At 35.5% G+C, this 13,441-nt stretch overlaps 1 protein-coding gene across 1 annotated transcript in view; it reads right to left on the reverse strand.

Moving 5' to 3' along the window:
• MS3_00003931 (uncharacterized protein) overlaps positions 1-13,441 on the reverse strand; it is a 61,518-nt gene that overhangs the window by 23,464 nt on the left and 24,613 nt on the right. Inside the window, exons 21-27 of the mRNA XM_051211807.1 lie at positions 8,920-9,105; positions 8,141-8,307; positions 6,928-7,081; positions 6,297-6,457; positions 4,167-4,518; positions 2,702-3,200; positions 93-587 (exon numbers count right to left, since the gene is read on the reverse strand). Coding sequence (XP_051071911.1) covers positions 93-587; positions 2,702-3,200; positions 4,167-4,518; positions 6,297-6,457; positions 6,928-7,081; positions 8,141-8,307; positions 8,920-9,105 — 2,014 coding nt within the window. The remainder of the gene's footprint in view (positions 1-92; positions 588-2,701; positions 3,201-4,166; positions 4,519-6,296; positions 6,458-6,927; positions 7,082-8,140; positions 8,308-8,919; positions 9,106-13,441) is intronic.

Consider the following 13,441-nt stretch of genomic DNA (forward strand, 5'->3'; position numbering starts at 1 on the left):
ATCATCATGTACAGCGTATTTTTAGAGACAAATACTTTAAACAATTACAAAATGTATATAGTAACCATTTTAAAACAAAACATTTAACCTACAGGTTGCATCGTTTGATCGGCCGATGAACCGTCTTGACTTCCAGTAGATATATTACATGGAATATTATCAGCCTGTTCCCGTTGACGTGCGCCATCATGAGAATGGGCATATAAATTGCGTCGATACTGTTTCACAGTTGAAAGAGCACCAAGTTCCATGGCTCTATTCAATAGCTGGATGGGATTTAATCGAGAATTCGCAGTTGATGGAGGATTAGCATCATCATCTTCATCACTATCTTTATCCGCTTCTTGACCATCATCGAAATATGAATAACTGAAATTCTTTCGATCGTTAGTATGTTGAGACCCAGACTTTAGGGCTTTAGTGATTATGTTATGAGAATGATTTTCAGCAAAACGAGACTCGATAATTTTACATTCATTGCTATCTGTTACTGTAGAAACGTTTTCACAGTTACCCTCTCTGTTACTATTTCCCTCTGTTATCTTATTTGCAATAACAGGGTATTCAACATGAGAAGTTTCATAGGCCTACGATAAAAACATAGGATATTTAAATCAATTAAATTTGGTCAAATGGAGGATCGACCGTAAATAGAAATAACAGTGAAGGGATAACAAATTTGACAAATTCAAAGAAATCGCAGAACGAAAAACATACTAAACGCATCATCATAATGAAAATATATCTATTCTGTTTATACATGTCCTATACTTGTTTACTAGCCATTTAGAAATAAAAACATATTTTTAAATTTAACAAGAATTGGAATTTCTTACAACTACTTTAATTTAAAAACTGTACATCGAAAAACAGTACAGAATAATATAAATAACTGTCGAGATGAATTCCTCTTTATTCATTAATGTAATAAACCCTTTTTTTCATCAAAGCCCCTAAATGCGGTCGAAGGTGGGGGGGAGTTAGTATTCCCTCTCGAAATGCTCTTACATGGCCACGTGTATACAACCACTGTTAAAGAAGCCCTACTCACTGCCTTCCCGCTGTGGGGGTGTTGCTTACGAAAGCGAGAGAACGAAATGCGAATTTTTGGAGCTTTAACCGAGTAAGTGGGCACGGAAAGTCCACCTAGGAAAGTCGGAAAATCCTAATTCCAAACCAGTGGTGCACATGAGCTCCAGCATCCTGAAGGAAGAAGTGGCGTATGAACCAATTTTCGGTCACCAGCTACCATTAGACTGCATCTCCTAGCGTTGCTCCACTGCTGTGTGAATTAGACCTCTGAGAGTGGCCGCCTAAGAAAATCACTTGTTTCGGTTTGTGCGTTCGGTGCAGTATTCCAGCGCTCACACAACTCGAATGACGAAGTGTGGGACATACCTATTTGAAACTTACTTGTACCAACATTTATGTGTTTAAATAAATAAAAACAATACTTTTTATTAACAGAATTCAAGAAGATAAACAAAAACCTGAGAAGCATGATATTATTCAGTAGTATAAATAGAAGCTATGTCTTAACCTTAATTCACGTAATTTTAATCAAAAAATTCGATGTGATCTAATTTTATCACGAATTCATTTCATTTTCTAACTGGTCTGAAAATAATTCTATAAAGTAAATTCAGAAAGCTTAAAGTCAGGAACTAAACTTCGAGTCTTTAAAATAAAGGTACGTTATTTCCCGACGAGAATTATGAATGGTAACTTTCGATAACTACTTATGGACGAATACGACACATATATTTTTATTGTATAATTGTTAAGCAGCTAAACTATGCATATTCACGTTCCTCTTATTATAAGCTTTATCTTGACCTATAGGCTATTATTATACGATTTGCCGTTCTTGAGTTATGGCCAGTCTGTTAATCACAGTCTCCCACATTCACATATCGCAGAGGCTGAGATTGGTGTTCTGGACTTTAATAGGTAGGGAGAAGGACCGATAAGGACTCTAGACTGCTCGTACGGGTTTACGCATTATTGGTCCGGTTGATAAATCACTGTTCTCTAATTGGCGGTAACGCACAAGACCACAAGTTATAGCAATCAGTTATAATTACTATTAATATCTTCAAAGAGATCGACAAGATGGAGTAGTATCAAGGTGAATATTTAGTCCGAAACAACATAGAGCGATTTTATTGTACTTAGAACTCATTCTCCAAGAGCTGAGACACTTAAAGTTATACACGATTGGAGTAGTAGCCCTTTAAAAAATCTGACTATAAAAGCATTACCATTTGAATTCTGTTTCATTTCCCTTACTGTATTTCCTAACACAGAGTAACCAGTTGCATAGGTGGACATTCATTCTTAATGACAGAATAATATTAAGTATGGAATTTAGTGAATTACAGAAAGAATTTTTTTATTGGAATACAAACAAACGCAAACAAAATAAATCCTTCATATTTACGAACTTTAAAGCGTTGAAATTCGGTCATGACTGCCCCATTCATCAAGCACAAATCCATAAAACTAAAGTTTTAATGAATAAGTCCCGTAAAACTGTATTAATAATTTTTTCATCAAGTATTTAAATAAGTGAATCCATGGATAAACAAGCACACCATTAGCCTGTTATTATAAAAACATGGAAAAACTTTTATTAGTTAAGGCAATAAAAATAGTATAGCCCCAGATATTCAGAAATGACAACAGAAGCATCAATATGTACCTTAGGAGGACTTGGTTTAGATAATGACGACTTCGTTGTTCTCCTATGGCTTCGGACCGTATTTTTGACAACTGTGTTCTTTTCAGGACTACTAGGACGGTCTTTAGTGGGGAAGATAGCTCCAGATGCTGAAAATAATCGTCTATGGGTTTCATAAGGACGATGGTGTAAAGTGATTGGATTCTGATCTCGGTGATCAGTGGACCGATGAGCGAATCTGTCAAATGATGTTTGACTAGGACGTAAAGCTAGATTTTTACCATCTGAAACCTTAGGTTCATCTGATTCTATAGATACAACGGAATATTTTTCGTTCCCACCAAAATGTTGACGCAAAAACTCAGGATGAGATCGCATACGACGATGTCCTAAGACAAATCCAGAGTGAGGACGATCTTGATGCATTTCAATATGCTTAAGATGTTCATAATAGCGGTCTGAATCAAGAGCATTTCTACTATGAGACGTTGGGCGAACGCGACGGTGTTCATCTCTAAAACTAAAGGAATAATAATCAGTAGAATTTCAAGCGAGTGTAAATTGTTTTCAGATATACTAATGAAAAAACATATAAATAGGTTTGAATGATCGGTGAGAATAATTATTTGTATAAATTGACCAAAACTCTGATCTTCTTAATTACAAAAAACTCCTTTAAACACTGGGTGTCGTTTAAAACAGTTAAAAAAAGTAATAATACTCAGTGAAAAAGAATATGTAACTGTAGATCCTAAGAGGAAATATACAAATTATCAAATACGTTTGCTAACGTCACTATTTATATTTCAACTGAACTCGCAAACAGAATTACTGAAATCACTGAACCAATACGAAAAGCATTCAAGAAAGTAAGTAGCTGAAAAAAAATTGGTTACAAGATATAGTATATGTTGAACGGTAATTGAAAATTTCAGAATAACTGATAGGGATTTACGCACCGATGGTAATATGGCAGTGATTTACACCAATATCCAACCAGACATGGTTGCTGACAATACTATAGAACTTTCCACTAATCAACTAATGATATTATCTAGGCAAGAGATCATATTATCTACCAATAGTCAACGTCCTCATGATGTTCCACTGATAATTATAGTATAGGGGACATTATAGAGATTCTCAGTGAAAATATGCAATGAAAGAATAAATAATTCTGTATTTAAAGCAGTTAACATTTACCTGTCAAAACAATTGATATTCCCATCTCCCAGTTAATTAGACAAAGTTAACTGATTACCTGGTGTGAAGTACATCTCTTAATACACAACATCATAAAGTCACTAACAATCCGTATTATATAAAGTAATTGTACATAACGAAATTTACCAAATTTAGTAGTGATGAAACAAAATGTAAGATTTTAAAATTCAGTATTGTTGAGTAAATAACTTTCAGATATTTAATTTTTGATGAAAGAAATCAACATTAAATGACCGAATGAAACAACAAATATTAGGCTGACCTGATAGTACTATAAGGATCATTATAATTGGACAGAATATTTAAAATATTTGGATCTACACTTGGCCAAATATCTCGTAAGTAATTCTTTCCATTTGGAACTAAAGTAACTTGAGATTTAGTATGATTATTTGAAATAGTGGCTTGTTTGTCAATTTCTTCACTGATAGCTGTTTTTTGTAATTTTAAATTATGTTTATTCTCGCGTAAACGTAACGCTGGTGGTGGTGGACTAGAATTATCTTTATCCGAGTGATCACTATCATTTCCAGGTATATGTGTTTGACGGTTGACAAAATCATCATCTTCTTCTGGATCACCTTCAAACAGATAGTAATCACCAGACCGAAGCACTAGAATAAAAACGACAACAAAATCGAATAAACACTACGTGTTATTAAGAAATAACTGCCCTACAGTAAAAAAAATCGTCAACGACAAATAAGTTAACCAGATAACTAATACGAGTAAGTAAAACATAACAGGTAGATTTTAGTCTTAATTAACTATAGTAAACAACAATTCAGAACAGTGAATTCAACACATTTCCGTTTATATTCGATCCATGCTTATAGTGTAGAAATAGAAACAAAGCATGTGCATTGCGCAAAATAATTAAGTGCCAATGAAATCATCGAAAGATATTTATGCGTGATAATAAGACTAGCTTAAAAATAGGAAGATGACCTGAAAACTATGCAATAAGCTGTTTTTGATAGGTATCGAACATTATAAAGAAACGGATTTTTACTGCAGAGGTCGGCAAATGTTTGAAACCCACTCCTCAAACATACATACACACAAATATACGGTCCACAGTTGACTGTATGAACACGAATTTGGTGTCTTACATTTAAAAATTTCGATGTGGATACACTTCACTTTTACACAAATGAGATCAATTTAAAAAATAACCAGTATATGAGTTCCATTATTGAGTGGCGTGGTAAATGTATACAGGTTTACAATCGACTTTACGAAATGGTCACCCAAAAATATTTCATAAACAGATATGAAGAATGAATTTTGTCAGGAACAATAAAGTTTTCTATAGATGTTGTATCATACAATTTATAGTACACCACAAATGTGGTTATGAAATATTACTATTTTGTAATGTAAAAGAATTGATCAGACATTATTACCTAGTTTTTATATTTCTACGACAGCATTACCTGTGTGTTTAGGGATAACTGAGTGAGCAATGCTGATATTAGACGTAGAATAATAAGTAAATATAACAATTCGGTTGATGAGGTTGTAAATCTTGCTTCTACTGACACCGTTATTACATCTACTACCCTGGGTATTTGTCTTGATAACTTTATCTAGGTAAGCTGATATGATGTAACAAATTGAACCAATATACATATGTGCTAGGCTTTACGTTACAAATTAATGACTAAGATAGTTCAACGCTTAAAAATTACTCTGGTGTATGACTTAAGTGGATGAGTTAAAGTATGACTTAAAAAGTAGTATACATAAATCTGTGCATTGTTACTGGATGATAGCACATCAGAATTTCAGATGAACAAAAAAACAACTTTAGGTTGAGTTTAAACGTCAAATAAATACTACACAGTAGACTAAAGCACATATTCATACGAGAAACCATGAAACGATTAAAAGATTTGTTGCATAATTAGAGGAAACATGTAGAACTACCTACAACTATCATCAAAAAAGTAAAAGTATTTATACACAGTTGCCTACGAAAGATACTTAATGTCATTCGACCGGATACTATCAGTAAGAACCTACTATAATAGAGAACAAACCAGCTTCTGGAGATGGGTAAAACATACACTGTGGAAATCATAAGATTGCATCAAGAGACAAGTTCTAACTTGGAATCGTGAAAGTGAAAGGAAAAGAGACAGACCAAAGAACACATTATTACCTCGGGACTTTGAAGCAAACATCGAAAGAACGAATAGCATTTGGAAACAGCTGGAAAAAAGGAGCACACAACAGAGTTGGTTGGAAAATCCGGGTTGCTGTTTTATGCTCCTCCACAAGGGGTAACAGGAGTAAGTAATTGAGTAAGTAGATGAATTAATACCCAAAAAATGATTGGATTTACGCCAAAATTTTATAAATACAACAGACATCAAGAGAAAAATCTTACTTATATAATGTTCAGTAATGTTAGCATTACTACGTCCAAATGCTTCTTGACGTTGTTGAATAAGATTGAGTTTCTGTTGTACTTTTGCTAAATTATATTGTTCTTCCATAGCTTGTTCATGAATAGCTAACATTAATTTACGGTTTATTAGGTAAGCACCACTAAGAAAAAAATTAAAATAGTAGGGGGAAGAGTAGGATCAGAACAAACATAAGAGACCTCGTAACATTCGTCTATAACGGTTAATTATCATGTGGAAAAAAAGCACGTTTAGTTCAGAAAAAACAGAAAGTGATATAATTGCTTATCAGAATTATTTTATTCTAATCAGCATAAAGTGTTTCTTTTTTCAAAAATCAAGTCCCATCGATTAATAAGGCGTAGGAATTTACGACAATACTGTAATTTTAATGTAAGTTATTAAATTAAATAAACTAAACCATTTCTTCTGTATAATCAACCTTTAAGATACGTATTTTTAGTATAAGAATTAATGGTACAAAACTCAAACTGAATTAGGTGATATAGAGTTGAGAATCTGAGAATTATTATTATTTGAAGTTTAATCAATACAGAGACTAAAGAGTGAACAGAGATTTAAAAAATCAATAACCACAACATTAAAACTTACCGAGATGCAAATCGACTTTGAACTTGTAAATCAAGTAATACATGACTAAAACTATGTGATGTGAATACTTTTCGTTGAAATAAAATAAATATAAAGCATACAATATCCCAATGCAAACCACTTGAAACAGTAGCACACGATGTTTCATGTCCAGCTAATGAGATAAAAGGTGAATAAATAATGATGATAGTAGAATATTGACAATAGTTAGAACTATATATATTATCAGAATGAGGTTTGTGGAGATGGTCCTAATTTAATAGTTGAATTCATGAGTCGATCTAGGCTATACCGCCATGAAAAACCTTGAAGCACTGGACTGCCGTTTCGTCCTAGTATGGGACTCTTCAGAAGAGTGCATCCGTGATACCGTACGCGGATTCGAACCCAGGGCCTTCGGCCCCGCGCACGAGCGTTGAGGAGTCCCATACTAAGACAAAACAGGGGTCCAGTGCTTCCAGGTTTTCCATGGTAACCTAGCATAAATCGACGCATGAATTCAACCATTAGATTACAAATATACTAAAATTCAAATTGTCAATCACATGCAACGTGTTATTAGGTAATTTCACCAAGGGACAAAAATACTAAACCAGTTCAACCAAACGAATTAGGTTATATATATATATATATATATATATATATATATATATATATAATTCACTGTGTTAAAATGTTAAATATAATCGGCTTTAAATGAAAACTATAAAGCTTAAATGTAGGGTAATCAATATTAATTAACTCATTGGAGAGATTTGATGTGAACACTTCATCGATAAAATGTGAATGTCGTTGTCAATGACAATTCAATTATGTATTAATTTTCATCCTCAGATTTTACATTATTTGAAGATATAAACAATATCGTTTTAGTGTTAAAGAAGAAAATTTAATATGTTATCTCAGTCATAGTTTTGATATAGGTATAAGGAATAAGATCCGATTGATGGCTAATATCACACACACAAAATCATCTAATCGTTTATAGTAAAAGAAGATAATATCAGTAAATACAAGTGAATTATAACTCAGTAATCTCAAATAAGATATTTTTTAATGCAGAAACGTGTATGTAGGATTAGCATTGTATACAATAGACCATTGGATTGTTTTGATCAGTTTATTTTTCAAAAATGAATAATGATGTACACAAGTTTATCAGGTTGTAATCGCTTTAAGTTGAAATACTAAATTTATTTGTACAATTACATACGAGGTAGATTGAAATGATTCCATGATAATGGATTCATACATTGAACACCGAACAACTGTATAAGCCAACATTGATTAGACATTCGTGAACGATAGACACAACCCATAAGTTGAAGACTACATTTGGCCAAAATAACACAAAAATTATATCCAATAATTACATTCCATCTACAAAGAAAAAAATTTTTAATTATGATTCACTGTTTAAGATCAATAGTTACATTTAATCTTAGACAAATACGTATATATACTTAATAATCGTAAAAATCAGTACAATTTTTTTTCATTCTATCATACCAGATCACCGGCTAGCTTCAATCTACTTTTAATCATTGTATATCCATCAACATCGACAAAACTTATATAGAATGATAAGAAGTTGGAAGCATCTAGCAGGAATCCATGGATGTAAGTTGCGCATCAATTAGCACTAGCCGACAAGACATTTTTGAAATTATTCAGACAGCGGATACACTCTGATGGAATTAAACTTGCGTTGTACAGTGAAAATGACAATACATTCCATTAATGGTATGTACAGCAACAAATCAGAATGACTAATAAAAAAATACGAGCCTTCTGTTTTAACCTACTTTTAAATCAATTATAATACACTAAACACGTAACTCAAATAGTGTCCAATGCATTAAACAAAAAAAACGTAATCTGAAATACAACGAAATTAACAGGAACTGTTAAAAAACTGACAGGTAATTATATATATATATATATATATATATATATATATATATATATATATCAAAAATTATAAATACTTACGAGTTGATTAGATTAGGTCGTTCTCTTAGCAAAACATTCAGTCCCATCCATAAATAGATGAAACTTAAGATCATATAACCTAAACAGAATAGTGTAATCCACACAACTCCAGTGACAAGAACAACAGCTAAACTGACCCAATAAGACCAATAGAAAATAAGATGACGCATATAATCTAAATAAGATCTGTTAAATTAACATGAATAAACAAAAGAAGAAAATTAATAATAATAATAATAATAATAATAATAATAATAATGGTAACGATGACGATCAAACAAATAAATGACAGATTAACTTTATGAAAATATCTCTAACAAAGCAATCATATTTTTAAAAAATGGTAATTAATTAAATAATCTAAAGGTTTAATAATGACTGATTATTGTAATATACATATGATTATCAGGTAGAAATAATCAGGGAATATAGCAAGCAAAAATTCAAGGCCAAAAATTTGTGGATTCCAGTGTAGCCTCAACTAATTAATTAACTGATCAACTAAATTTTAGTCATACATACCCTGTACAAATATGGTTGATAAATGTTTAGATACAGATGTTCAACTGGAGTATCTTTAGTGTGTTTTTTTCAATTATTTACTACTTCTACCAGCTCATTTTAAATTCTGAGAAGTTAAATTAAAGCGTAACCTAACTCTCTCCCTCTCTTTCACATACACGCAGACTATATTGTAGAAACAAGAATTCGAAAAAAATTAAGATTCTTGTGCAAAACAATCTATGTAACAAAGCTGTGGAAACCTCTCAGTGAGTTATACAGGGATTCACATAGTATAGTATATTTCATTTAAAGGATAAATACGATAAATAAGGGATCATGTAGTCGGTTTTGATCATGTTTACCAAAATACAATTTTTGACAATTACAAACATGAATCAAGATTATTTTTATTATCATTATCACTATTATTATTACTATTATTATTATATGGCAATAATAGTCGAAAAATAAAGAACATCTTATCCATGTACCAAAGTAATTGTTTGATAACATAACTCAAGATATAACATAAATAACATTATCACATTATCAGTATAGGGGTTGTGGAGATTGTTAAGTTTTTGATTGAGATCATGAATCAATTGATGTTAGACCACCGTTGGAAACCTGGAAGCACTGGACGGCTGTTTCGTCCTAGTATGGGACTCTTCAGCAGTGCGCATCCACGATCCCGCTCCCTGCGAGGTTCGAACCCAGGACCTATAGGTCTCGCGCCAGGCGCTTAACCAACTAAACCACTGAGCCGGCATCCAATGGTGTTAGTGTCTAACTTCAACCAATCCACTAACACCATTGGATGCCGGCTCAGTGGTTTAGTTGGTTAAGCGCCTGGCGCGAGACCTATAGGTCCTGGGTTCGAACCTCGCAGGAGCGGGATCGTGGATGCGCACTGCTGAAGAGTCCCATACTAGGACGAAACAGCCGTCAAGTGCTTCCAGGTTTCCAACGGTGGTCTAACATCAATTGATTCATGATCTCAATCAAAAACATTATCACATGTTGATTACACATCTACATAAAATTAAATCAACTATACAAACTTAATGTAATATATTCATTTTATATTACACATATCTGACTGATCAGTTTATTAATTAAACCAAAAGTTCAGTAGATATGAACGTGAATGACTAAATACATCAATCACACCGATACCATAAATCAATTCACTGAAGTGTCAATTAACAAGGAGGTCAAATTCCGACTTGCACTTCCGCGTAGTGCCTTCTGAATAGTAGGAGATCATTCTCTCCATGAATTAACGCAAACGACATAGTGGAGACAGGACTGACCAACCACTTCACTGTCTGGTTCCTTACAACTCATTGAAGCCCGTCGGTGTACTCCGGGTGACCGTGAGTTTGACCATAAACGAAGGATGTTACGTAAGGAAACCGGGCAAAGCTTGCGTAAGGACCGAGAAGCCTGGTGGTCGAAGCGTGCTAATGAGCTGGAAGTAACAGCTGCATCTGGTAACTACCAGAAGCTCTTCCAGCTCATCCGAGCCACTGGCAGCAAGAAGTCTGCTGTGAGCGAAACAATCTGCGAGGATGATGGGATGCCAATCACTAACATCCATCGACGTCTTGGATGGTGGGCAGAATTTTTCGAAGGGCAGTTCAACTGGCCTGCTGCTCCGGCAACATCGGTCAGACTGTCCTGCCCTCCATGGCCGGTGACGACTGATCCACCAAACGAGGAGGAAGTCCGCAAGGAACTCCAACTCTTGAAGCGTTACAAATCACCTGGCCCAGATGACTTACCTCCGGCTCTTTTTAAAGATGGTGGTGACTTTTTGACTAAGGAATTGACGACGTTGTTTACAAAGGTTTGGGAACTAGAGAGTGTACCAACGTCATGGAATGAGTCGATAGTTGTCCCTATCTTTAAAAAGGGTTCACGTCGTTCCTGCAACAACTATCGGGGATAAGTCTACTTCCGATTGCGTCCAAGCTATTGGCTTCCGTCATACTTCGTAGGTTGTTCAAAACCCGAGAAAGATTGACTTACGAGGAGCAGGCTGGGTTTCGTTCTGGTCGAGGATGTATTGATCATATCTTCACCCTCCGCCAAATGTTAGAACACCGCCATACTTATCAAAGGCCAACAATCGTAGTGTTTCTTGACATCAGGGCTGCCTTCGATTCGTTGGACAGGACTGTTCTCTGGGATTGTCTATTGAAGGGTGTGTCTGAGAAGTTTATTAACATCCTAAAAGCCCTATACACAAACACCTCAGGCAGAGTGAGGGCATACAACCACCTCTCTCCATTGTTCCATTCGAGCAGTGGGGTTAGGCAGGGTTGCCCAATCTCACCATTCCTCTTCAACTTTGCCATCGATGACATTCTGGAAACAGCTGTGGTGAATGTAAGTAATGGTGGTGTGGATCTGTTGCCTGGAGAAAGACTTCTCGACCTTGAATATGCGGACGATATTGTCTTACTGTGCGATAATGCCCAAGGCATGCAATCCGCACTTAATCAGTTGGCAATCAGTGTCCGTAGGTATGGTATGTGCTTTGCACCTTCGAAGTGCAAAGTACTTCTACAAGACTGGCAGGATTCCAATCCTGTACTCACCCTGGATGGTGAGCAGATAGACGTAGTTGAGAAGTTCGTGTATCTGGGTAGCTGCATAAGTGCTGGTGGGGGTGTGAGTGATGAGATCAATGCACGTATAGTGAAAGCCAGAGAGGCTTATGCCAATCTGGGCCACCTTTGGTGCCTTCGTGATGTTAGTCTGGCTGTAAAAGGTCGGATCTACAACGCGTCGGTGAGAGCAGTTTTGCTCTATGCTTGTGAAACCTGGCCTCTCCGAGTTGAGGACGTTAGACGACTCTCCGTGTTCGGTCATCGTTGTCTCCGAAGGATTGCTGACATCCAGTGGCGACACCATGTCAGTAATGCAGAGGTTCGGCATCGTGTGTTCGGGCACAGAGATGATAATTCAATTGGTGTCACCATCTTGAAACACCGACTTCGGTGGCTTGGACATGTTCTCCGAATGTCGTCCCAGAGAATTCCACGTCGTGCATTATTTGCCGACTCTGGGACTGGTTGGAAGAAGCGGAGAGGTGGTCAGTGCATGACATGGTGTCGTGGTATGAAAGAAAGCTGCAAAGGACTGGCTTCTGTCGGTTCTTCACGACTCCCTGGTTAGGGTCTGAGAGATGGTGCTACACAGTGGCTAGAGACGTTATCAGATATGGCTCAGAATAGAAGCCAATGGCGATCCTGCTGTAACCTTCTTTTACTTTCTTCATAAAAAGTGGTTGTGTCTCCCTTACCTGAAAGATTTCTTCTGATTGTGCCTTTCCGTTCCCTCGTTACTACCACACTACCTTACACCAATCTCTTCGTTACTGCTTTCTTTTTCTCTTTCGCGCTCCTTAGTTTTTTTTTCTATTTCTCTTCGAATTCTCATTGTTTTGTGTGGCGCATATATATTGGCGCTCTCTTGTACCAATATTCATGTGTTCAAATAAATAAAATACAGACAGAGATCGGACTAATCACCCAATCTGTCTAAATCTTGATTATAAGAGAAGAGAGGTTGACTTGAATTGGCTTTCTGTCTGTGACATTGGAGAAAACTTTCCTTTTGGTACCTGTAAAAACTAGTTTGGAAGAGCCCATACGGTCTGGCAGGGGCGAGTCAGAGCGTAGGCTGTGTCGTAACCAGTACAGAGTGGTCAACATTAAATCAGCTTGTAGTAAGAGCGTTAAGTGAGCATATAATCCATGACGATTTACAATGCTGATCTAAATACTCAATACCCATTCAGTGAAAATGCTACTGGGTCTGGAAGCCTAGGTTATTCGCATCTATGCCTATGTGTATACTATGGAGTGTATTGGCCTGGCTTATGCATTCCGTATATGCACGTAACTTATACTTGCCAGCGAAAACTCCTATGCTTGTATGTAATTATGGGAGGTGTTCACTTGTCTATGGTTTTTATAGATATATGTATCAACATACTAGTAACCGCGCC

Source organism: Schistosoma haematobium, chromosome ZW (assembly GCF_000699445.3).
Source record: "Schistosoma haematobium chromosome ZW, whole genome shotgun sequence".
Lineage (NCBI taxonomy): Eukaryota > Metazoa > Platyhelminthes > Trematoda > Strigeidida > Schistosomatidae > Schistosoma > Schistosoma haematobium.